The 27,305-nt window shown below is 30.6% G+C and overlaps 1 protein-coding gene across 4 annotated transcripts in view; it reads right to left on the reverse strand.

The window, feature by feature from the left end:
- The window catches only part of LOC127717738 (uncharacterized), a 383,100-nt gene extending 363,957 nt beyond the window's left edge, over positions 1 to 19,143 (reverse strand). For 3 of the 4 annotated variants that reach the window (XM_052223540.1, XM_052223527.1, XM_052223516.1), the window contains exons 1-3: positions 19,038 to 19,143; positions 13,792 to 15,871; positions 12,242 to 13,163 (exon numbers count right to left, since the gene is read on the reverse strand). In XM_052223540.1, the coding sequence (XP_052079500.1) occupies positions 14,228 to 15,871 (1,644 nt within the window). In that variant the 5' untranslated portion in view covers positions 19,038 to 19,143 and the 3' untranslated portion in view covers positions 12,242 to 13,163; positions 13,792 to 14,227. Of the gene's footprint in view, positions 1 to 10,704; positions 13,164 to 13,791; positions 15,872 to 19,037 lie in introns of those variants that run through there. The other variant, XM_052223536.1, reaches the window with a different exon arrangement.
- Between the last annotated feature and the right edge of the window lie 8,162 nt (positions 19,144 to 27,305).

Below are 27,305 nucleotides of genomic sequence, written 5' to 3' on the forward strand. Positions count from 1 at the left end.
AAATAGGTAAAAAGAAAAATTGAAAAAGGAAATTGTTATTTTTACTAATAGACACAATGCACACCATCTTGCAACAGGCTTTCCAAAAACTCGTTATTATAGAGGCTAGGCGTCAATATGATTGTAATAGTTCAAAGTCCTTAAATGCGAATCAAAAATGTGTGGGGTATACGTCATTAAGACAACAGCACAACGACACATATAACCGAAATATATCTAGAGGACAGCATAGTCGCCTCAATAATTGTCAAATATCTATATAATACGTCAATCTCTAAGACATAATCATCTCTAGATATGACATTGGAAATTCAGTATGATCAGCAGTGCCTTTTTCTTATTGGTCAATTCTGTTGAATGTATTGACAACTTTTATAGAATCGGGTTAGAGATTGACATTCACTGACAAAACCTCGATGCTGCAATCCCACCAGACACTCTTTTTATCTCCATCTGAATCTCACTTTTATTTTTGATTTACCAAAATCCACTTGTATTTTGAAATGTTCACAGTTGCTAAACACCAGAGCGGAAGCAAACTGCTAATCCGTCTGATAGTATACAAACATGTTCCTTGTAATGTTAGCAGCTTTGAAAGAAAACTGCAATGACCGAAAATACTTGACATTGTAGAAACCTATTGACCAATAAGAAAAAGGCACTGCTGATCATACTGAATTTCCAATCATTTACAACCTATCATTTAAATATACAGTAAGTCATTCGATTGACGAAAGGATCAATCTATTTGTAATTACTGGACATATATCCTTTTCAAGAAAATTGAAATTAAATCTATTTAATCATGAATATAAGTTTGCATACTGCCATTTCTTAACGTCACTTCACCATTAATAAAATTTAAACTGGTAATGACAATTAGCCTTGAATATCTTGTTCGGTTATACGTTGCAAAAGCGCTTGTGCGTTAGACAACAGTAAAATGTATATACAAAATATCTAATATTATATTCATAACAAAATATCACTTAATTATTCGTATTGATTTTAGGAAAATGTTTAAATAGCCAACTGACATTTTACATAGCGGAATACGCGGACTTGCAATGCGTATACAGATTTATACTGCTATACGCCATATGATCATAGTTTACATATACATTGCACTGAGCTAAACTAACTCTTAATGGCCCAAAATACGATTTTATGTAATTTTGAAGGTTTTTTAAGGGATTATTTGATTAGATTTTGAAAGTCTGTACTTTTATAGGTAATAAAGGATCATTTATCAAATTATATATTTCGTAATGGAATCAGCCTTGCCTACTGGTTGCACAAGTTAGAACACCTCTTCAAAATGTTTAATGTAAAAGTTATTTACATTATTTGTTTCATCTTCATTTATTTATCATATTGTATGAAATATATCAATGTCAGTTTCCTTCCAAAATGATATATACGGAAACGTATTAGCGCCACACAACTTTTTTTTTCATATGTCTTCCTACGTTTGCGTTATAACGCAATCCTTTGCGAAATAACGCAAACCTATTTCGTTATAACACAAACCTTTGCGAAATAACGCAAACCTTTGCGTTATAACGCAAACCTAACGCAAACCTTTGCGAAATAACGCAAATATTTGCGAAATCACTCAAACCTTTGAGTTATAACGCAAACCTTTGCAAACCTTTGCGATATAACGCAAACATTTGTTTTATCTTATTTCTTATTTAAGATTCAAAGGAAGCAGCAGTTATTAAAGGAGGAGGCTGCATATATTTAAATTTATCTTCTTTGTACTCATTGCAAAGTAAAATGCTTTACTATTTAACTAATAATGATATAGATATAAGAAGATGTGGTATGAGTGCCGATGAAAAAACTCTCCACTTAAGTCATAATTAGTGAAAGTAAACCATTATAGTTCAAATTACGGTCTTCAACATGAAGCATTGGCTCACACCGAGCATCAAACTATAAAGTGCCCCCAAAATTATACATGATAATACATGTACATATATTACAATGAAAATTGAGTAAATTAAAGTTACACCGAAGAAAAAAAAACCAACCCTTCTTATATAGCTATAGCCGAATATAAATATAATTCCAAAGTAAGCTCTCGTTTGAGGATTGCGAAAGGTTGGTTAACTACCCTTTTGTAATAAATGAATAAAATGAAGATGTTTTATTAATAAAATTATGTTCTCTCTATTGAAATTGCTACCAAGTTATCACACTAGATTGAAAATTTCATGACTTTTTATCAAATAATCTTTATCATATTCTGAGATTTAAAAACATCAAAATTAAAAAAAAAAAAATTCTTTCTTAATAATTCATTTTACAGCAGAAAGATCATTTAAATCTATTTGACTTGACAGTTTTACAATTGTATGACATTGTTTTTGCTCTTATCTACTTAATCAAAATTTTAAAAATGTTGGCCTTTCAAATAAAATATGCCTATAACATATCTATTTTCTTGTTAAATTATATACTTTCTGATTCCTATGCATATTTATTATAATGACTTTGCCTTGTATTTAGGGTTCTTTTCCTAATTAAATCACAACAGAAATTTAATGACGGACGGACATATATACAAAACTTAATGAATAATTGAAATCAAGATGTTTGCGTTATAACGTAAAGATTTGCGTTATATCTAAAAGGTTTGCGTTATAACGTTATTTCGCAAATGTTTGCGTTATTTCGCAAAGGTTTGCGTTATGTCGGAAAAGGTTTGCGGTATAACGCAAAGGTTTGCGTTATTTCGCCAAAGTTTGCGTTATATCGCAAAGATAAGAAAAAAATTATAAAAAAAAATTGTGTGGCGCTAATACGCTTCCGTAGTTATACACTAAACTTTACCTTTTTTAAAAACAATTGAATGTGAAATTTAATTTTTGATTAAATATTTATTGTTTTAAAACGTGTGACAAATGTATCATACAATACTAAAACACACTCGCGACATCACGGGTCCGTGACTGAACTAAAGTACCTACGCCTTATTTTTAGCCTGTTTTTTTTCGTATGGTCATCTGATAAAGTCATGCTGATTATAAGGTGCCCAGTTTTCTCTGCTTTGAAAAATCTTTCTGGTTGAACCCGTCCTGGTTTTCTTAGTACAACCGGAAACTACATGGGAAATATACTATTGGTATCGCTATCGGATTCGACCCGGAACTTGTTTTAAAATGAATGGCAATACTAATTATGTGGAAAACAAAAGGGCCTGGAATGGAGTAATTTTTAATCAACACTATTGTCCTATATTATTTAAGTATAAAGTTGAATTTTATGATTCGTCGTTTTTACATCATGCCGGACAACAAATTGGACCTCGTTATTTTAGAATAATAAATATGGAAGTATGTATAACAAAAATCAGTTAAAAAGTAAATAGATATCGAGGGAGGAATAACAACAATAAATTAAAGAAAGAGTGACAATCCAATCGATGACTAGGGAAACTACACGAAAGAAAACATCAGTCACTTTCTTTACAAGATAGCCCTGAACAACTGAACAAAGAAAAAAAAACAGTTCCAAATCTTAACAGATTTTACAATATTTGATTAGATGCAAAACAAATACAATAATGAACACACGAATTCAACTCTTTTTAGAATGTAGCTGATGTATGATTGGTTTTGAAATACATGCAGTATAATCCGATAAATCAGAAATCCATCACTAACCCTAGTAATGGACTTCTGGTTAATAAATACCCATAAGCGCTGATTTAATAAGATTTAAATTATTGTTTCAACATTATTGCAATTGGAAAAAAAAATAGGTTTCTGCGCTTTGTTTCAAAGGAGATGCATTTTTGTAATCCAGGTTGCAAGTGATTAAACTTGTTATGTATCCAAGTATCTATGCATCCTTGGCGATCAAAAGTTTGGTTTTGTGCATTCATGATAAAGCTCAACCAAGAAAAGCTCTTCAGACGCCTCAAATTTATAAAGAGTTATTTTGATTTTCCGGATCGGTCATTTTTGCTCTTTAACTATCCCTCATTTAAAAAAGTATTTCCATTTTACTAAAATTATTAGTAGTGTACTGAAGCGTCATGTACTAAAAAGATAATATTGTATAATTTTATATGCAAAGCGTGTGTATTATGTGGGTGGGCATGCAGAACGAATTTCATAGAATTTCATATAATATTTTGGTTTTTTTTTGTAAACTATAAATTCAAAATGCATGAATAAGTCGGACAATAGTAACAAAAGTCAAAATTGTGCGATATATAATTATAAGTGATTATGAATTAATTGTTTGCCGATACAAATTAGTTTTTTTATATTCTTGATACCATTAATGTTTGTACAAAATTGTCGTCTTCAAAGCAACGTTAAGCGCCGAATAACATTTAAATATTCGAGATATTTATAATTGTTTAAAAATATTTCAATTATATTATTAAATTATTTAATATTCAATTCCCAAAAGGTTGCACAAGCTTTGCGACTTCGACTGTGCAAGAAAAAAAAAAGTGTAATTGGACATATTTTTAACATTATTGTATTACATGTGTTGCAGCATTGGTATTGAGTGGATATCAAAGATCACTTGGGAAATTATTGTAATACTAGTCCTTTGAAACTTTTTTTCCCAGTTAAAACTAAACTTGACACTGAAACATTTTGTTTATTATTGGTAAACATTGCACTTAGTAATTGTCTGGTAAGTGATTCAGACTTTGAATACTCTTGCTATGATGTGCTTTTCTTTTATATAAATATGGCGTAAATGGGTTATTAGAGGGTTTGAAACCTGTCCTATCCTTTTTTTGCATGTATCAAGTCTATATTTTTATGTTTTGCCGGTATTCACTTTGATGAACGTTCTTTGATGTGAGTAGTTTTCGACTTAGCTTTTTTCCCCTTTTTTCGAACTGTCAAGCTAAGTATGCTTTTCTGGTGACGGTATATCAATACAGATACTGCGAACACATATAATACGGTACCTTTTACTTAAACAGTCATCTGGTGTCCACATTTTCTTTAAAGTTATGCTTAAGGAAAGATAATTCACAATCATCTAGTTGTCTTAGGTTGTTATCATGTTTTGTAGCCAATTCTATTTATTTACAGATACTTTTTAAATTAAATGATTGTCTCAGTTTCCTCTCTTTTAATGATGCTAGTTAAATTAGACATTTATAATGTCAGTCTGACTGTCACATACGTAAGGGAAATAATAAGATGACTGCCTTTATACAGTAGGAAATATATGTCCAGGTTAGTTGACATTGAATCAAGTTGTACGCTATGTATGTCGGGATGTACAAATAGCATTTCTGTATGTAAGTCATCAGGTATGCTAGCTTCTATGACCCAAAACAAATACGAAACCTTTCAGACAAGATACAAAACCACACGTTAACCTTCTACATGTATACATATCTCACTTTAAATAAATATCACATATCGATTCATGTTTTAACTGATTAGAGTCTAATGCCATTTAGTCGTTTTATTCTTAATAATTACCAGCTTTGACTCTACTCCTCATTGTACGTATAAAGACAAAATGAATTTTGAAAGAAATGTTATCGTTTTAAATATTCATTGATATTTATTGCATTTTCTCTAGGTTTATAGCGCAACGTAATTTTGTGTCTCATCAAAATAAATCGTCATGAATGTGGTTTAAGAATCTCGACTGAATGTTCATCATTAGTCCAGATGAATTTTCATTTTTATCAGAGGGAATTATTTCATCCTGGAAGAGGAGACGAAGTTTATCAAACGTGATAATTCTTCCAATAAGATATATGAAAAGAACAGTTTTTCGGCAAGGATTTAGATTTTTATCCTAAACACTTCGGCTGAACCACAATCATCGTAAAATCAAAGTAAAGTGAATGGAACATAATTTTGAAATTTATTTGGCTGAAAATTGAGACATTATTAATTTTGTAAATTGCTCAGGACACAAAATCATAATAATATGTACGTACTTGAAAACCAAATACCAAAGATTCAACGTTTTTGTCAAATGTTTGTTACTATAGATATGTTTCGAATTGTAATCATCTTAATAGCTACTTTCATTTGCCAATGTAATTGTTTGTTCATTACTATATATAATGCATAGATGTTTTATTTGTATATTTTGCTTTGGTACGCACGGACGACATTAGCAAAGAAAGTTATTATAATAATTGTAATACATATGGTTTGAAATTAGGACCAATTTTCAATATCCGTGAACAAATGAACATTATGTTATTGCATATTATTGTTGATATTCGCATATCACATTTCGAAAATAATTTAGAAATAAATAAAAGAGTAAATAATACGCCCATTTCTAGGATTAAAATGAAATTCAGGTACCCGCAAAGGGTTTTGTGTTCGCACCGGCCGAACAAAGCAGCCAACAATATGGTAGTGGTATGACGTAATTACTACACGCAAGTCCTTAAGAATGAAATTATACATTCAATTACATTCAAGGCCGTACGCTCCCAGAGAGTCATATAGTAAATAATCATTTCACTACAACAGCTCAGTTTCATCTCGGCGTCTAGTAAGTGTTCACTACTAATCTTTCAGTGCTTTTAACGAGTTCCTTAACTACTACCAAAGAACTATTCCTTAATTTTTGTAATAAAACATATAGTGTATTGACCATTTTTGGAGCGTAAAAAAGTCTTAGGATGTTTTAGATGAATTACGTGCTTTTTATGCTCCTGTTGATTCGGTTGACAGTTTTGACCTTTCCATTATTTATACTACAATTTCACAAAATCTTATCAAACAAAAATTACCTAGTATTTAATTAAATTGTCATTTGATAAATCTGAATACAAATGTATTTGTTGCAACTCATATAAATCCGTTTTCAAATGAGAATTGTAAATGTGCTAGATATACTTACTGGAGGTGTATGAGATGATGTATGTTTCAGCCATAAAGTTTATCGACTTGTTGAAGTTATTCCTATGGGCACCAATTGTGCCCCTTTAATATCAGACTTGTTCCTGTACAGTTATGAATCACAGTTTATTGCCAAACTCAGTAAGGACCCCATTTAATTGATAAATTCAGCAACACTTGCCATTATATTGATGATGTTTTTTCGTTTATAATCAAGAATTCTTTAAATATACTGCCGAAATTTACCCAAAGAAATTAACCTTAAATAAATCATATAAATCAAATATTAACAGGAAGAACTGTTCTTTCCTAGATTTTGACATTTCAGTTTTACGCCAGAAACTCCAAAACAAAAACATTACGACAAAAGCGATGATTTTTCTTTCCCTATTTTTAGTTTTCTCTTTTTGAACGCCGTTTGTATATCCCAACTCGTTCGCCATTCCCGTGTCTATAGTGACGTTTAGGATTTCAATGAATCTAATATATGTGTAACTGGGAAATTATCAAGTCAGAGATTTCGTTACCACACATTAATTAAAACCTTTACTAAATTCTTCCATAGATACACAAATTTGGTTTGTAAGTTTGGCCATACCTGTTGAAAACTTATTTAAAACGGATTATCGAGCCCGAAAATTCAGATACGATCCGGAAAAACCTAACAATCCTTTAAATGAACTTATTCTTAAAGGTTACCAATTCAACACTGTAATTGGATCTTTGATATTGATTTTGTTATCAATAAATTAAAACCACACTAAATAGTATTTTATACACATATGCTCTTTCACGGAATTACATTCTGTCGATACCTAAAGTTGAACAAGACCATGTTTTTCTCTGACTGTTAATGACGTCTAAGTCCAATGGATGTTGGATGTGTACTGATTGATATTTTAGTCTTAGATACATGATTTCTTTTATTAGTTTTTATCGGCTTTGAACTAGCTGTCAGTAACTGCGAGTACTCTCAGATTAGTACATTGTGTCTTCTTTGTTGTTATGTATATATAAATACCCTGTCACGTCCGGTCTGTTTTATTTATATGTTTTTCTGTCTCGATCTGATAAGTTAAGCCCCTTTGAAATGATTTTTATAGTTTGTTCTTATGTTGTGCTGTCACACCCAAAGGCGTAGCTAGGTATCAAATAAACTGTAGGAACAAATTGCGGCAGGGGGTATAGGGGCCGCATATGGCCTCCAGCAGGTCCAGAACAGGGCCCTGGTAGGGGTTCAGGGGGCTAAGCCCCTCGACGGAAAACAGTTTTCAGCATTTTTGTTGTAAAATTTTGTGTACAAAAGCATAATATTTACAGGTAATTTTATCATAATATACATGAAGAAAAACATCTGACTGATGAATTAACGCAGAACAATCGGAAATCTGAAAGAGAGAAAATTATTTACAATATGCATTGCCCAGAGTAGATTAGCGTAGCCCTTTGATTAAGCAGTACATCCTGTTCAGTATTTTAATATTCTTTTCTGATTGAGGATAGTTGAAGTATACGTCAATTGATAGTACATAGTGACGATCCTGCATCAAAAAAGAATAGACACGTAAACACTGAGACTACTTTATAATAAAACTGTCCTTTGGGCTGTATAGGCATTGGCAATTCATCTTTTGATTCTTAAACATTCACCCTCCACGGCAACACAAACACATACACACACACAGTCGATGCCTATTGTAGCCAGAAGTTCGGTTCTTTTCATATTATCTAACAAAATACAAGAAATCCCTATTTTCTGGTATCCTGTACTGTAAGAAATTTGAATAATTATGGTCATTACACGTAGATCTGAGAGTACTTGAAGTTGCTGAAAGCTAGTTGATTGATTGATTGATTGCTTAAAGTCCAGTGACAAATGGTTCATGCATGTTCAGGACAAAAACAAATTTACAATAATATAATAATCAGGTAGGTCCTGTAATAAGGGTCCTCCAGGATAAAGGTCTGGAAATGTTGAAATGCTTTTGGAAAATGAGGGTTTATAAAATAGGGACAGAAATATTTTGCCTTTCAGCAAACCTCCTACAGACTCCTCAACGAGTTGTAGCAAGTGTTCTAAACGTGCAGAGAGCGTGGCATTATCTCTACAGTAGGCATCGGATTAAACGTCCCCATTCTGACCAGAAGTGACTGCGTATTTATACATCCCGCACAGCCAAACGGACACCCAAATTTGGCAAGGGTTTTATTGTAGGTCGGATGAAAACCAAATGGAAAGCTAGTTAAAAGCCAACAACAACTAATAAAAAAAATCACGTATCTAAGAAAAAAATGTCAGGATTTTGAGCATGTTGAGAGGTCCATTCATGTATTTGTTGATAGATGTGAAATGATGTGAACCCAAGTTCTTCTTTTAAGTTTCTATATAAGGTGAAATATAATGTACATACAATTACATCCAATACTCTATTCACTAAGGATGATAGACTAGTGTACACATGACATTTGATAATTAAAGAGTTTTGACGATTTCAAGTGCATCTACAGATAACGTTGTCATTATTTGGTTTAATAAATATAAAAATATTTCTGAAAAAATTATATGTAGACTCGTGCCTAAAGTGCCTAACGGTAGGTACACCCCTGACACCACTGTTCCAGGTTAGGGGAGGGTTGACCGATCACAGACATATTTAACTCCGCCATACTCTATATGTGTCTATCCCAAGTCAGGAGCCTGTAATTCAGTAGTTGTCGTTGGTTCGTGTCTGTCATATTTGTTTTCGTAAATTGTTATGTTATAAAAGAGGGGCGAAAGATACCAGAGGGACATTCAAGCTCATAAATCGAAAATAAACAGACAACGCAATGGTTAAAAGTGAAAAAGACAAACAGACAAACAATTGTACACAAAACACAACATAGAAAACTAAAGACTAAGCAACACGAACCCCACCAAAAACTGGGGGTGATCTCAGGTGCTCCGGAAAGGTAAGCAGATCCTGCTCCACATGTGGCACCCGTCGTGTTGGTTAGAATAAACTCGGAAACAAGTCAGTCGAATTCGGTAGGTCAAATATTATATAAACTAGGACGTTACTTTTCTCAATTGAATTGTTTCATATTTTCTTTATGTTGGGGCATTTTATAGACTACTATACTGTATGGGTTTTTTCATTGTTGACGGGCGTACGGTTGCCTATAATTGCTTACATCCACTTCATTTGAATTTTGGTGAATAGTTGTCTCATAGACAATCATACCACATCTCCTTTTTTATACGCTTTTTACTACTGTTTCGGTTAATCTTACCATGGCCTTTCACGCTTATGGTTTTGCAAACTGTTACAGACCGTGCGACATGCATTCGATCCAATCTTTGTTCTTGGAGCTATGTACATTCGTCAAATTGATAGAATTGCAAACATTTTACTTATTTGTATATCACAAATTCAAAGTACATGAATAAGAAGCACGACAGTAACAAAAACCAAAGTTGCATTATATATGATTATCAGTAATTATCTTTATTGTTTTCCGATATAAAAAAAACAAAAACTATTTTTTCTATTTTCGATACCATTATACAAAGTTCAAAGCAATGTAAAGCGCCGAATATCATTACACTTTTTTATAGATATTTTTTTATTGGTTAAAATATGTCAATAATATAATCCAATTCCTTAATATTCAATTCCCACAAGGTTGCACCAGCTTTGCAACTTCAACTGTGCAAGTAAACAAAAAGAGGTTTAATTAGACATATTTCTTACATAATTTTGTTAGATGCGTTACAGCAGAGATAATGAGTGGAAACGAAAGATCTCTATGAAAATTACTGAACTTCTACTCCTTTGAAACTTTTCAGTTAAAACCAAACTACACCTGATACATTGCTTGTTTATTATTGGTAAACATTACACTTGGTAATTGTCTGGTAAGTGATTCAGACTTTAGATTTCTTACTATGATGTGCTTTACTTTTATTTTATACATTTGGCGTAAATGAATAATTAGAAGATATGAAACCTGTCACATCATTGCTTTGCATGTATAATGTCTATATATTTTTATGTTTTGCCTGTGTTCACTTTGATCGACGTTATTTGATGCGAGTAGTTATTGACTTAGATATAATTTGTCTCTTTTTTCGAACTGTCAAGCTAAGTATGGTTTGCTGATGACAGCACATCAATACAGGTACTGCGAATACAGAAATGCGCTACCTTTTACTTAAACAAAATCACTTTGTCTCGATATTTAAATTTAAATTAATTTAGACGCCTGCATATTACTGAAAAAAACACATGTTTACATGCATGTGGCTTTTCAAATTCGATTTTGTTTTGTTGTTTATTTGCGGTCATGTTTACGTATATTTGAACTATCTTCAACTAATTTGAGTATTGGTATCGTTAGTTAAATATTTATAATTTGTTAATTATTCCATGTCAAATATATTTCGTAGGGATGAATCTTTTGCGGCGTTACAAAACCGAACGCAATGTTGCCATGGTGATTCAGATGTTGAAAAGTACAAAACATTATTACAAATTGAAAATGGACAAAAAGATTTGTAATATACAACGAATATCAGTGTAATTAGAATGTTTTACCAAAAATTACCAAAAACAATAAAAATAATTAATCACTTAAAGATAAACAACACCATGACAAAATGTAACAGACGAAAACACAACAGTTTGGACTACACAGAAACGCTGGCTCTGGAATGAAGTATCAATTTGGCGATTTATACTGCACAATACATGTGCTACTGAATTTAACTACATAATGTATAGAAAAGTTAAAAATCTCAATCTTCTTTTAGTGTCGATTTAAGTGTGAGTCAAATGTCTAAAATTGATATCCTAATTTTATATACATATTGAAGTGAAAACTTTTTTGGATCATTATGAAACCTTACGGTTTATCATAACCTTTCGTCAAATATGGCAACAACACATTTATTTTCCCAACTGTGCAGACTTGAAAAGAAGAAAAAAAAATATGCACATACAAAACTAGGTAAGTGTTTTATTTTTCTACAAATATAAAATACAAATAACGTTTATGCATCTAGGTCTAGCCAATGCCTTAAAACTTGATAAGATGCACAGACAAGTCTGTAATCAGAGTAGATTTTGTAGTGACTTTTTTGTCAATTCCTTTAAGGAACCTTTAAACATTTCCTAGCGGTATTAAATGTAACTTTAATTATTCTTCCCTTAGTTTATTTATTTTGTATTTACATTGTATCATAGATCAAATTTATTTGTTCAGTGTATGTTCCCTGGTGTTAATATGTCTTTTGATTAAGTTTAGCCATTTCAATTCATAATTTATAGTGTGTCTTTCTATGTTGTGATGTTTCACTATTGTTTGAGATAAGGGTGAAGGTTTGGTACCATTAAAACGTTTAAACTCGCTGCAATTGTTTGCACCTGTCCTAAGTCAGGAATCTGATGTTCAGTAGTTGTCGTTTTTTGATGTGGTTCATAAGTGTGTCTGGTTTTTTATATAGATTAGACCGTTGGTTTTCCCGTTTGAATGGTTTTACACTTGTCATTTTTGGGATCCTTTATAGCTTACTGATAGGTGTGAGCCAAGGCTCCATGTTGAAGACCGTACTTTGACCTATAATGGTTTACTATTATAAATTTTGACTTGGATTGAGAGTTGTCTCATTGGCACTCATACCACATCTTCATATATCTACTTTATGATGTGTTTTTCATAAGTCTCTTAATTACAGATGGCATATTAATTCAAAGAATTCATTTTTTACAAGAACGAAAAAAATATTATACAACAATATTCTTATTCATTTAAAAAAAGTTGTTTGGTTTGTTCTGAATGAAAGGTAAAGATATCTTTGTGAGCAATGCAATGTGTTAGTAAATACAGTGAACCTTTGATTAATACAAATGTACTCTTTATAGCAAACCCTAATTATCTAATAGATATAAATGATATATGAAAGTACTAATAACATTTTAAATGTCGGTTGGCAAATATTATCCCGGTAAAAGTACTTTTTTTAATTTTAAAACATCTTCCATATAATCCTTTTCATTTGTGAAGTCTGCATATGTAATGTCCTTAAACATTTCTGGAATTTCATTTTCGTCAATGGCAAGTAACAATGGAATTACACACTTCATTTTCTTCTTAGGTTCCATTGATTCCAGTAATGTCTGATTGGCTTCAAACTGACACCACTGACTCTCTACGAAGTTTTTGGTAAGTACAAGAATAACTTTGGAACTATTTTTGATACCGTCTATAATGTTTTCAAAAATGAATTTCCAGGCTGGAAATCACGATGCGCTATACAGCCTAGTAAAAATGTAAAAAAAATACTATTAATAATTTAAACGATAACATTTGTTTAAAAAATAATCTCGTTTTCACAAAATAGGGAGTGAAGTCACAGTTAATAATTATTAAAGAATAATACTTTTGGCTTAACATAACTAGTTATGCTAAATCATATGAGACCCTAAACTGCTAAAATATGAATTGATTTTGCTGTAATTGTTATCAAATTTACCAATTACTTAATTTGTTACAATAATTGCAGTTACTTTCTTTAATCTTTTCCATATTATGGATTCTTTAGTCCGCAATCACCTCGAATTTATTTTACGCAAGGACCAAAATTCAGTTCAAATGAAATAGTCATTTGCACAAAAACATTTATGATTCAAACATCCTGCATGATTCATTTGAATTAAATTACGGTAATCATTTGAACAACATATGTCTAAAGAAAAAGATATTCAAATGAAATTTAACCTCTTTGTTTCTTCTTTTGAATGTACGTTGTTTGATGTCATCAAAACTCAGCGAGACCAGTGCTGAACATCTGGTTTTTTATTCAAATAAAATCTATATACGAAACAAAGATTTTTTATTTCAATGGTAACTGCCTTAAACTGTTAACGATTTAAAATATGCTTGTTACCTTTCAAAATGACATCATCTGTAGACAGAGAAGATTCTAGGTCAGGAACTAATCTAGTCATCACCCAGTCGCTGTCTTTATGACTGTATGAAACAAAGAAATCATATAGAAATTCATCCGACAATTGCGATGTATCTAGGACTGTAGGCATTGAAAACGTTAACTTGAATTCATCATCAAATTTTGGTTCACTGTCATCAACTACCGGAATCTGGTGTAATTGTTCTAAAGCAAATAACGATTCGTTGTTGTATGACATTAAGTCAGCACATGTTTGTATGCATTCTGTTAGTAAACTTACTTTGCTGCTGTTTAGCAAGTACGAAAACCCGATGATATCCCCTAGAAGAGCTATCAAATAATATTCGTTATTTCTTAACAGAAATCTACATACAGATACTATGTTTCCAAATTTCTGGTAACCTTTCCCCAATGTTTAAACGAAATCCTTAATTATATATTGTATATTTGCATTATTAGCAACGTCGATGCTATATTTTCTCAACATATAAAAACAAGTAACTTTCAGCGACATACTATTTTTAGTATGTGACAACGACAAAGCTCTTTTCATCCAATCTATTGCAGGTTTCAATTCATCTAAGTCGTACAGAACTGCCCCCATTTTATAGACCAGGTAAAAGTTCGTTGGTCCAGACTGTTGAATGCCATAATTCAAATAGTCAAGAGCATCAAGTAAATGACTCTTCTGATTAAAGGCAACGTACTCCGATCCATTTGATCTAATGACTGGAAATTTTGCCAAATACTGACAAATATCAACTGCTTCGCAGATCGATTTGGATGTCCCTTTAGAGCAGAAACATTGGTATCCATCATTTGCTGCTTCAATTAGTAATTGTTTAGCAGTATCAGTATCAAAACTTATATATTCCAGTGCTAATTGTCTTCTAACTGACATTCGAGTTGAGTACGCAAACCAGTTAAAAGTGTCATGTCGTATAGATTTGGACAATAAATATTCTGCTCTTTGAAGAAAAGATCTTTTAATATTCGGAACCCCACTCACACACGCTGATATCATCAGGGTTCGCCCAAATCGATTCAAAACAAATGTATCGTTTGTGTTCATATAATAAGCTTCCTCTAAAGCACCGAGAGGTTCAGTGAAATAATAATTAAAACGATGAAAATTTGCAAAACGATTTTTGTTGAAATATTTAAAGTAGTAGGAACGTTTTAAAAGCATGTGGCCAAGCAAAGCCAATGATCTAGATTTATAAATCAAGCACTGTTGAACATCAAATTTTCTATGATTTATAATTTTCCAAAATATTTCGGCTGCTTCCAAAGTAACAGACCTTTTTTCCCTGTCTCTATTTATACGGTCTTCTTGACACATTTCCTTTAGCGAGTTAAATTTACGATTTAGTGCAACACCTTCATAAAAAGACCAGATAAAACTTAGTTGGTATAGCGTCTTGGATTTTTTGAACTTATCGAGGGCTCTTTGTCTTCTAAAAAGGAACTGATTTTCTCTTTCCATCTCTATTGACCTTTGTAGATGTAATAATGCCTCCTTATTGTGGAATATACACAATTGGAAACAGTTGTATCGTTTCCCAGTGCCTTTTTTATGTTCTGAAAGTAGCATGCGATAAGTTTCGGATAACCTGTCTTTTGTGATATGTTCTACATTTGCATCCTCGTCATACAGTACGGCATATCCTTGTTCCATTAAACAGATCGCTTTACTTCTTCTGTCTTCTATTTTCCCTCCATTTAGAATTGCATCTAACACTTCCTTGTACATGTCAGCTTCAGTTACTCTGTGTACGCAGCGACATAAATATTCGATGTCAGCAAGCGCGTTTAAATTTCTAGGATCACGTTCTAGAATGTTCTCAAGGCATATTATTGAATCATTTTTTCCTCGCCAAGGCTTACTCTTCACAACCGCTATCATATTGTTTAAAACATTATGCACCACTTTGTGTTCCTGGGTTAAGCGTTTATACAAACTTTTTATCGTATCTTCAATGACATGCATGTCATTTTGAAACATGATGTTGAGATTCAAGTCGAACAAACCGGGAATTATATGTGTACTGTCCCCCATCTAAAACAAATAAAAATGGTTCTAAAACTGAAATTAACTGAACATATTCTTATTTGCTTCTTATTTTCTCATTTGAATTCCGTTGTTATTTGTTTTTGCTTGGAGCAAACAGTTTGCTTAGAAAAAAGAAAAAGCTCAATTAAAAACTTTCATATGTTATGCAATACCTTCAAAATTGTATGAATAAATAACTATAATTGCAAAAGAAATAAATTCATTTGTTGTATTTATCGGACATCACTAAACAAACATCTGCAAATGTCGTGTTGTGTATATGATAATGGAACTTAGTACCGATATATGTAAAAAAAAATGAACTGAAAGGTAATTAGAGATATTTTATTTTAAATTTGAACTTGATTTTGATCTATTTTTCTGAAATACACACAATGAAAAAAAAAAATGTGAATGAGAAAAAAAAACTGTCAAAAATGATCTACCTCTATTTTAACGCCAAAAAAGTAAATTCAGGACCAAATTCAAAGTTCCCGAAATGAAATATGTAAAACATTCAAACGATAAATCTAACGTTCTAATTTATGTACAAAAATGAACAAAAATAAATATTTAACACAGCAACAAACGACAACCACTGAATTACAGGCACATACATACAGAATGTGACGGGGTTAAACATGTTAGTGGGATCCAAACCTTCCACCTAATCTGGGACAGTGGTGTAACAGTACAACATAAGTTCAAACTATAAAAATCAGTCGAAAAAGGCTTAACTCATGAGATGGATACAAATAGAAATACATTTAACAAAAACACAGAGTGGACGTCGCCGGGCAATTGTACATCCAAACAACAAAGAGACACTTAGTACAGATCTGCGAGACAGCTAGTTCAAAGCCAAAAACAACTTCTAAAAGACATCATGTATCTAAGACTTAATTATCAATCATAACACATTCAACATCCAATAGATTTATGTCATGAACAAGTCAGGGAAAAACATGACCAAGATACAGGTATCGACCGATTGTAGATCCACGAATGTGCATATGTAAATAACAATAATATTTAGTTTGCTGTTAATTTACTGATAACAAAATCAATAGTTGTACCAATAAAAACAATAGATAAAAAGGATCGATAAGTTTACCCGGATTGTTTCTAGTAAAGGTTTTAAGTAATTTGTTGTAACCAAATCCCTCCACTAATAATTTACAAATACATAGATTACATCCATTAAAATCCAATACGTCATATGTGTCTACTTCAAAAATTATAGTTCCAACAATAATGAATGTTAAATAATAAGGTGTTGAAATTATACAACAAACAGGAGGTATCATATGGCAAAATCCTAGGTACTTTATACATATGATTTGCTCCACGTGACTTTGTCCCTTTTGATAAAATTACTTCCCTTAGTTGTAGATTTAAAATAAAAATTATATCAAATTTGCGGATAATTCAGTCCTTTTCCGTCTTGGATCTAAAACTAATGTCTTTGAAAACTTCCTTTGGCGGATATTTACAAAAATGTTGTGTAATTCTAAGGAAAAATGCTTAAAATTTGACAATTTACGAAATCATTATGTTTTTAAAAGAATTTGGACAAAAAGTTAAGAAAGCAGGTAAGATAAAAGTTATTTAACCCAAAAAATCAACCTACAAGGTGTGTCCCTGTATGCGGACAAATCATGAACAATATTTTCTTGTTTCTTTATTTCTGATTTGAATCTTGATTTTTGTACGATATTTCGTTACTTTATACAACAATTATACTACGGTTACGCTTCCGATTTTCAAATTAAAAAGACCGAAAGTTTTTAAAGTAGACATTGTTTATTTGTAAAAGCCAAAACACATGTACAATTCCAAAGCCAAAACACATTGCCATTTGATTAGGGACTTTCCTTTTTGAATTTTCCTCGGAGTTCAGTATTTTTGTGATTTTACTTTTCACCTATATGCGGACAAATAAATTCTTGATTCGACATAGGAATTTGCATATTTGCATTTATATTTAAGGAGCATGTATAATCCTATAGTAATGGCTGTCGTCATGATAAAACAATATGACCGCTATGCAAATTAGCAAAGTACTACAAATTTTGCCATATGATACCATGAACCAATTAAGTTTTGTATTAGTATTATCGCACAGAACACCTGCTTTGTGTAATTTGTTGATCTTAATAATGATATTATGTAAAATGTACACACTGTCACGATCTGACAAGTGTCTGAACATATACATTGAATTCTAATAGATACATGTATAAAAGGTGTTAAAAGAGATATAAGATATTAAAGACACAATAGAAAGATAGATTGCAAATCGTAAATCAACGATAGTTGGTAGCATTGTCTATGTTTTTATTATACTACACTCCTATTGAATTTGGAGCTTTTTGTCAAATTTTTTCAACACTACTGACACTATTTATTGACCTCATATTTTGGCAGTAGCTTAATTAAAGGCAACAGTAGTATACCGCTGTTTCATAGTCATAAATCGAGTAAGTGAAAAATATCCGAGTCACAGACCTAAACCGAGGGAAACACACCAATTATAAGAAAGAAAGTAAAAACCAACAGAACAACCGAAACAGGTAATGCAAAAATCAAATGCCAACATACATAGAAATGGACTATTTGATAACAACTGCCATATTTAATGAGAATAAAAAAAGACTTAGATAGAAAAGCATTTTATCTTATAACTTGTAAATAAATTTGTTTACAATATGTTTTTGTTTACAACGTTATCATTTCAATACATTATTATATTGTTTATGAATATAAAATAAAGCTTGAATTGTTTTCTGAAAAATACAATACAAAAGTGCAAATGTTGATAAAAGAAACAGTTTCGAAAAATATATCTACAACAATTATATCCACAATAATAATATTGCTTAAAATTAAAACATTTCATGCCATATTCAAAATATTTGAAGACGATGGGTTAGCCCCAATATCATGTATATATCTTCCTTTTTAAACAAATTACTTTGCATTACAGCAAACGATTGATGTCTGCATTTTATGCTGCATCATATTTATTTTCATCCAAACCTATGCAAGATCATTTGTTTTTCAGCTCTAAATATATTCATGTAAAAAACATCCTTGCCCCCTTGAAAGTCAAATGGCCGACCTCGAATGTATGTACAATAATTGTGATATTAATTTTGAACATTAATCTTACCTTTTGAAATGATCGTCTAAAGTAAGTTTATAAATTGCTTAACTTATATTATAAGTATTATATATGTCTACTTTCGAAATAATATTTTACGAAAATCGCACTTCCAACAACAATAGTAATTAATTAATAAAGGATCTATATAATCTATTGTCATGTAACTATACACCAATTGAGTAGGTATACGATGTATAAATTATGTTTGGTATTTGTTCTATCATATGTAACACCCTCTCAGTCTAAACTGCTGACCTAAATTAATTTTTTGAAAATACCGGCCGGCATTATAACTCCAAACATTCTATTAAATACCGAGCTTAAATTAAAATATTATAAAATATTTCCCCCTAAGTATCTTCTATTTAAAAAACAAATCGAAAGTACTCTATGTTCTTTCAATATTCCCTAATTTTGGTCTGTTTTTTTTTTTAAATTTTACAAACAAGAAAAGTTTCATTTTAAAATTATATTATAACGTGTTTACAGATGAGCTTTGATCTTTTTTTAACATACATCATGATGTAAATTTGAAAAATTTTATACCTATACTTCCATATTCATAAAAAGTAAAATAACCAAAATAACGATCCCCAAAGAGAAATCAAAATGGAAAGTCCCTTACCAAATCAAAAGCTCAAGCACTTCAATCGAATGTTAAACAACTGTCATGTTTTTGGTTTGTTACAGCATTTCCGTATGTAGAAAATGGTGGATTAAACCTGGTTTTATATTTTTATAGCTATCTTAACATCTCATTTGTATGGCAGTGTCATAAAATTCCATTATATTGAAAACAACATGTGAACAAAACAAACAGACATAACAGGTTAAAATGTCAAAAATAAGGAAACAGCAGTCAAAATTGTGTTATAATCTTAATCACTATAAAACAAACAAATATGTAAATAACGAAAAACAAAATGGCATACAGGCAAAGCATATAAGCGAGCGCAAAAGTCAATCAAAAATACAAAAAATGACCATAGCACAATAACACAATCGCAGTATCTATAAGTTACGAGCCACGCTAAAAGGATATTACAAAAAATGGACTAGACAGTACAGCTTAATAATTTACAAAGAAAAATAAAAGAACACTATAACACATGTATCTACTTTCGAAATGTTAATTTACTTACAGATACAATCAAAACGTCTAATATGTAATTATAAAACAAACAGTTCAGTAGGTATACAATGTAACAATTCAATATTCCATATAATAATGTTATTTGTATCATATGTGCATGACCTAAATTAATTTAAAACACTAGATATGACAAGTGTTAAAGGATTTTCATGCAATGGTTAGAGAAAAAAAAAAACAAATATATATAAAACAAATAAAACCAGTTTTACGATTTTTGTGAACATTTAGTATTTAAAATAAATTTGGACCTCGTTTGCCGAGTGGTCTAAGTAGTTCTCTCCGGCTACGCCGGTTTCCTGCACCAATAAAAACTGACCACCACGCTACATCACAATAATTCTGAGAAATCTGTTAAACAAAAAACAATCAATCGTTTAAAAAATGTTTTACACAAGATCGTTTAAAAATGAGAGTTAAAAGTAACTCAATAATTTTAGTTACCTAAATTTGACTTTCCAATCACATGTAGTAACAGTCTCATTGTATTTCAGTAATATTTTGCTATTTTAAAATAACCAGTAAATATGTTTTGATTAACAGTAATTGGAAAACATGTTTATATGGGCTTTGATTTAGATTTCAGTTATTACGAGTATTCTCAGATCGGTACTGTGTCTAAGAACCTTCAACTTATAGACAGCTTCACTTTTTAACTCATATTGCGTCAAGATAAACTAAGAAAAAAATCCTCGTGATTCTGTTACAGCAGTATTTCTATGTCTTTCAGTAGAAAGTTAGTTCCTGGAATAATATTTTTAATACAATGACTGAGGAGAATTTTTCAATAGAAACTATAAGTTTATAAATTGTTTATTTCAAACTGTGTTATATGAATAATAGAAGATATGGAGACTACATCAGTTAGACCGCAAAGCATTGTCTTAAAATTACAATGTCGAAATATCAACCTATGACATGTAACGATAGATCGATTTCAAAATGACATGTTTAGCCCTCAATCACCCTGACCGTTGCAAAGTATAAAATATTTGTGAATAGTTATTACAGAGACAAAAAAGGCGCCTACGAAAACAGCAAAAGTCTGAACATTACTGAATTTAACGCAGTCAATTAAACTGAAAATTGACCACACGACTGAACATGACTTTTCAGCTTTTCAGATGATGTCAAGATCAAAATGACCGTTACTGACAAAAATTCTTTGACTAGTGGTTATCATATTTAATAAGGTTTACGGTCATATGGTAAAAGCCATAGTATTGTTTCAAACTGTAAACAATTGTATATTATTATAGCCTGAAATGTCAATTTTATCTGAATTAAATTTGATTGTTTTTAACGTCCAGTTGCAACTATTGCATTCATGTTCAGGACGAGAACAATTTAACTATTATATAATAGATAACATTGACTGGGATGGTAGACGTGAATGTTTATTTGATACTGGAAAATGAGAGTATATTTGATAGGAACAGAAGTTTAACGTTGCAACAGGCTACCAATAAACCCCTAAAATATTGTTATAAGGGTTCTGAAATTGCCGTAGCACTATCTCGTTACGAAGCTTTGGGTGTAGTATTCTTATTCTGACGTGACTGCGAGATATACACTGTGCCCGCCACATTTGGCAAGGGTTTTACTGCCGGCCAAATAACAACAAGTAATGATATTATTCTACACCATAATCAATCCTTTGAAATTTACACAACATATAGATATAAGAAGTTGTGGTATGAGTGCCAATGAGACAACTCTCCCCCAAGTCACAATTTGTAATAGAAAAACCATTATAGGTAAAAGTACGGTCTTCAACACGGAGCTTAACCCATTCCTGTTAATGTAATTAGCTATTTTTAGCTCATTTAGTCCGAAGAGCCAGTGTTAGCTTTTCTCATCACTCCTCGTCAATCGTCTTTCGTCATCCATAGTTCATTAACTTTTTACAAAAATCTTCCCCTCTGAAACTACTAGGTCAATTTAATCAAACGTATTTACAATCATCAACGGGATATCTAATTTTAAAATTGTGTCATGGTCGAAATAGCTAAAAAAAGAACATAGGAGTAAAATGCAAGTTTTGTTTATAAGTTTTTGGGGGCTGTATGACTTTTGAATTGGTATTTATATACATCCCGCTATCAGTTTTTGAACTTTTTGAGTATTTTTTTTTGCTGGTGCATGTGGATCCTGGGGTGCGCTTTGGACTCGATGAGTTTTTATAGTGTTATTCTATTTTGTTTACCCTTAGTTGTATATAAACTTTATTTTTTATTTTATCGAGGGAATGCATATACTATAAACAGTGTTAACTATCAACGATGTTGTTAAATCTACCATTTTTTCTTACAAAATGCCTCTACCAAGCTAGGAAAATGGCAATTGTTTTTTTTTTTTTAAGCTGTGTATAAATCTTTTAAGGATACAGCTTTCTCCTTAGAAACCCTAAATACTATAAATAATATGTTTAGGGTTACCTATTGATACTAATACTATAAACATAAGTATAAATTACAATTTACAATTTTCCGGAAATATAACAGTGTTTTTCCGTATATCATAATTTACTAATAAATCGTCCTATATTATACAAACTACTATAACATGTATAACAAAAACATGCAGTTGGGATTTAATTTAACAATTTGTGAGTATATCACTATTGGTTTTGGCTTTTGCTGTTTAGTGTCTCTGGAACATGTGGTATTAAACAGTTTTAGCTAAGAAGTAAAAAGAGATTTTTTAAAATACTTCCAATTTGCTTCAGCGTAAAGATTACTTCTTGTTTCATTGCTTTGTAGTGGTTTACTCTTGACAGAAATTCAAACTTTAGTATAGCAAACACATTTACTTCTTTTTCATTTCTATTAAATATTACTACTGTTATTAAAAAAATCATACTTATCATCAGTTATTTTATATCCAAATAATTTTATTAGATTTTCTTAACTTTCAATGTGATATCCAATTTTGAGTTTATTAAGAATTAATCTAATACTTTCCCAAAAAATTCAAAAATATTTGCAGGTGATAAAGAAATGTTCATCATTCTCCTTAACATTTCATATATTAAATAAAGGAGTATCTACTATTTTCCAAGTTTCTAGTATTTGTTTACAGGGCAGTATCCAATGTAACAATTTCCATCTCAATATTTTCAATTTATTATTTTTTAAATATCTAAAAATAAACAGTATATTGTGTTCAAATTAATATCTTCAACTTGCTAAATATTTTTCCACTTTACTAAACATATTGGTGTTTCTATGTTAGATTGTAGTAGTATATTATATAATTATATCTTTTGTTGTTACTTTTTGAAACTCATACTTTGTATGATTTTTACATACTATTTCCAATTTTTTGTAAAAATAAACTTTTGTTCGCTTTGATTTTTCTTCTTTAAGTAAATTTAACCATTGGTTTGGTAATGCCTTTTTTAATTTTGTATATTCTGCGAACCAATTGCAATGAGATGATAGTTTGTTTAATATCAAATTTTGAGAAATATCTCCATTATCATCCAGGAGATCATTAATATATAGTATATTATTTTTAATCCATTGATTATAGATTAGACATTTATCATTTGATTGTATGCATTTGTTTCCCCATATTATTTGTTTTCTTATTTCAATAAAATTATTTGGGATTCTGTTCTTCTGTTTTTCAATTTCACCCATGCTTTAATTATTTCGAAGTAAAATGGTGTTACATTGTTTTTTAAACTCTCTATATCTTGTGTTTTATCTATGTTCATATAGAAAATTAAGTAATTTTTTCCTAGTTTATCAAAGTAGAACTGAGGAATAACTTTCCAGTTCGGTAACATATCATCATTGTTAACTAATCTTTTAATCCAATTTATTTTTAATGATTCAATATATGTATCTACATCAATCATGTTTAATCCTCCGTTAGCATACTTTGTACAAACAACAGATCTTTTAACCTTTCTCTTTTATTATCCCAGATAAAGTTAAATATTATTTTTTTAAACTTTGATATGTAGTCTTTATTAATATTGATCATTGATGCTTAAAAGGTTAAGTTTGGAACTATTAAAGACTTTACAACAACAGTTATTCTGCCTATGATAGTAAGTTGTCTTTTAGACCAATCTTTGATGATTTTCTTTGTTTTAGTTGGCTTTTTTTTAGTTAAGTTTTTCATATTCAATCTTGTTATGTCCAAAGTATACTCCCAAGCATTTTGAACCAAATATCTCAATTATATTTAGGGCTACTTTAATTTCTTGCTTAGATTTAACAAATATTGTGTCATCTGCCAGCTGACCTAATTCTAAACTATGTGTTTTATTATCTAATTTGATTTGTATGCCTTTTATATTGTTGTCTTGTCTCAAATTACATGCTAAGATTTCTACTGCCATCAAGAAAATAATCGCGCTGACCGAACAGGCTTGGCTTATCTCTCTATGAATGCAAAAGGGCGCAGAGATCCAACCATTATTTGCTACACGTCCTTTAATATTTGTATATAAAGTCTCTATCCAATTTATAATAGAATTTTGCAGACCAAACTTTCTCAATGCACAGTACATAAACTCCCATTCTAAGGAATCGAATTATTGGTCTGTAATTATCTAGATTGTGTTGATCAATTTTTTTTATAAACAATATCTATAATTCCGATCTTTTGACTGTCTGTGGGTTCTTTTTTTCATAGCATTTATTAAACACAAAAACTGCAAAGTTTTTTTATATATGGCCAAAAGGTCCTATAAAACTCTACTGTTAATCCATCTATTCGTGGAGATTTATTTAATTTCATATTAAAAACTGATTTTGTACATTCATCTATTGATAGCTTTCCTTCTAAATCTTTACTTTCTTCATGAGATAGGTTGTAATCGTGTTTAGTTTCCTCAACATACTCTTGTATATTTTCCATTTTGTTCTTAAAATCATAAATGTCCTGTCTAAAGTCAGGAAAATGGCCATTGTTATATTATAGTTCGTTTCTGTGTGTGTTACATTTTAATCTTGTGTTTCTCTGTTGTGTCGTAGTTCTCTTCTTATATTTGATGTGTTTCCCTCAGTTTTAGTTTGTGACCCGGATTTGTTTTTTTTTCAATCGATTTATGAATTTCGAACAGCGGTATACTACTGTTGCCTTTATTTTACATATGATCTTTTGGATGTATATACATTTTGATAATATTCTCTTTCTAGTTCTAATATTTTACCCTCATCATCTGTTATTTACCTTGGTTATCTTTTAGAAATGTAATATTTTTGCGTGTTTGTCTACATTTTTCCAAATCAAGAAAGTATTTTGAATTCTTTTCTCCCTCTTCAATCCATTTAATTCTTGATCTTATTTGGGCTCCCTTAATTTTTTCTGCATAGAATTTTTTCAAGACTTTTTTCTGTATCTTCAATTTGTTTATTAATATATTTTACTTTTTGTGAATTTAATTCATAATCACAGATTTCATTAAGATATTATATTTTGTTTTCTAAGTTTTTAATTTCTTCTCTCTTATCTTTTTGTCTAGCTTTACAATAATTAATAGTTGTCTCCCTTACTTGTATTTTAAACATGTCCCGCATTACAGTAGGTTTTCTATTTAGGGTTTCTTCTTTATATTGATCTATAAGTTTTAAAATAATGTTTTTATATTTACTCTCATTGAGTATATTATTGTTTAATTTAAAGTATCCTTTTCCTTGATCTTGTATTGTATGTTTTATTTTTAGTGAAATTGCTTGATGATCTGTGCAATCAAGTATTGCTGGGCGAATATCTGTACTTAATACTCTATTTCTTATGTCAGAATTTATTAGAAAATAATCTATTCTACTTGAAATATTACAATTATGTTTTCTTTTCAATGTAAATTTTTTTTGTAGGATTTAATATTCTCCAAATATCTATTAGTTTATGGTTTTTTATCATATTTTTAAGCTTTAACTGGTTTTCTTTTTTTTTATTAACTACAGTTTTATCTTTTCTGTCTTTATCTATTAGTGTTTCATTCATATCATCGCCAATTATTAAAATTCCAAGACGGTTTGCTTCTATTATATTGTGTACTTTTCTGTAATATGCATTTTTATCTCTTTCTATATTATACAATTATAGCCTTTGTATGAGGTCGATACGAGGTTATATCGACCTAAGAGAAGCATATTGACTGAGGACGAAGTCCGAGGTCGATATAACATCGTATTGACCTCAACCAAAGGCTACAATTGTTATATTATTAATCAACAACTATTGCATGAACAATGTAAAATTGGGGATTTCTAGAATCTATTGTTAGTAACATGCTGTATGCTCTGTGCAATATGCTGTTTTTGACCTACGAAAAGCTAAACACAACAGTATAGGTGTGCAATCTGAGCAAATACAAATGTACATGTGATCAAGTTTTAACGAATCACAAATCCTTAAAAATATTCGATTAATAATATTAGGAGCATACAGGTTTACTAATGTAAAAGTATTGTTATCAATTTCTATATTAAGTAAAATAGTTCTGCCTTCTTTATCTTCAAAGCTATTTATAATAGAATGGTTTAATCTTTCATTAATAAAAATTGATACCCCTTTAGAATTTGAACTACCTAGGCTGTGGCATGTTTTCCCCTCAAACTCATTTTCTATAGTAATGACATTACTTTGTACAAAGTGAGTTTCTTGTGCGAATAGTATATTGCACTTTTGTTGTTTACTCCATTCATAAAGCCTTTGTTTTTAACTTATTCCGATGATCGATAGCAGTTGATTTTGTCAGTTTTGATTGACTACCCGTTTTAGAATTTGCCTTTGAGTTCGGTATTTTTGCTTTACTTTATTGAATGGAAATAAATGGTTTTTAGATTGTAATGATAGACTGTAAAATTATGCTACTAAAAAGTACACATTTTCATTTGTTATTATTCATTATGTATTTTTGAATTGAGTGTTTAGCACCCACAAACATGTTAAACCACGCTACATTCTTTATGTGCCTGTCCCAAATCAGGAGCTTGTAGTTCAGTGGTGATCGTTGGTTCATGTTTGTCATATATGTTTTTCGTAAATTGTTTTGTTTATGAAAATAAACTACTCCAGAACCTATAACGCAGTTTATTTCAATTTTCAATTTATTATTTATCTAGCAATTTACATTCTATTTTGTGCTTAGTTAATTT

Source organism: Mytilus californianus, unplaced genomic scaffold (assembly GCF_021869535.1).
Source record: "Mytilus californianus isolate M0D057914Y unplaced genomic scaffold, xbMytCali1.0.p SCAF_1, whole genome shotgun sequence".
In the NCBI taxonomy this organism is placed as follows: Eukaryota; Metazoa; Mollusca; class Bivalvia; order Mytilida; family Mytilidae; genus Mytilus; species Mytilus californianus.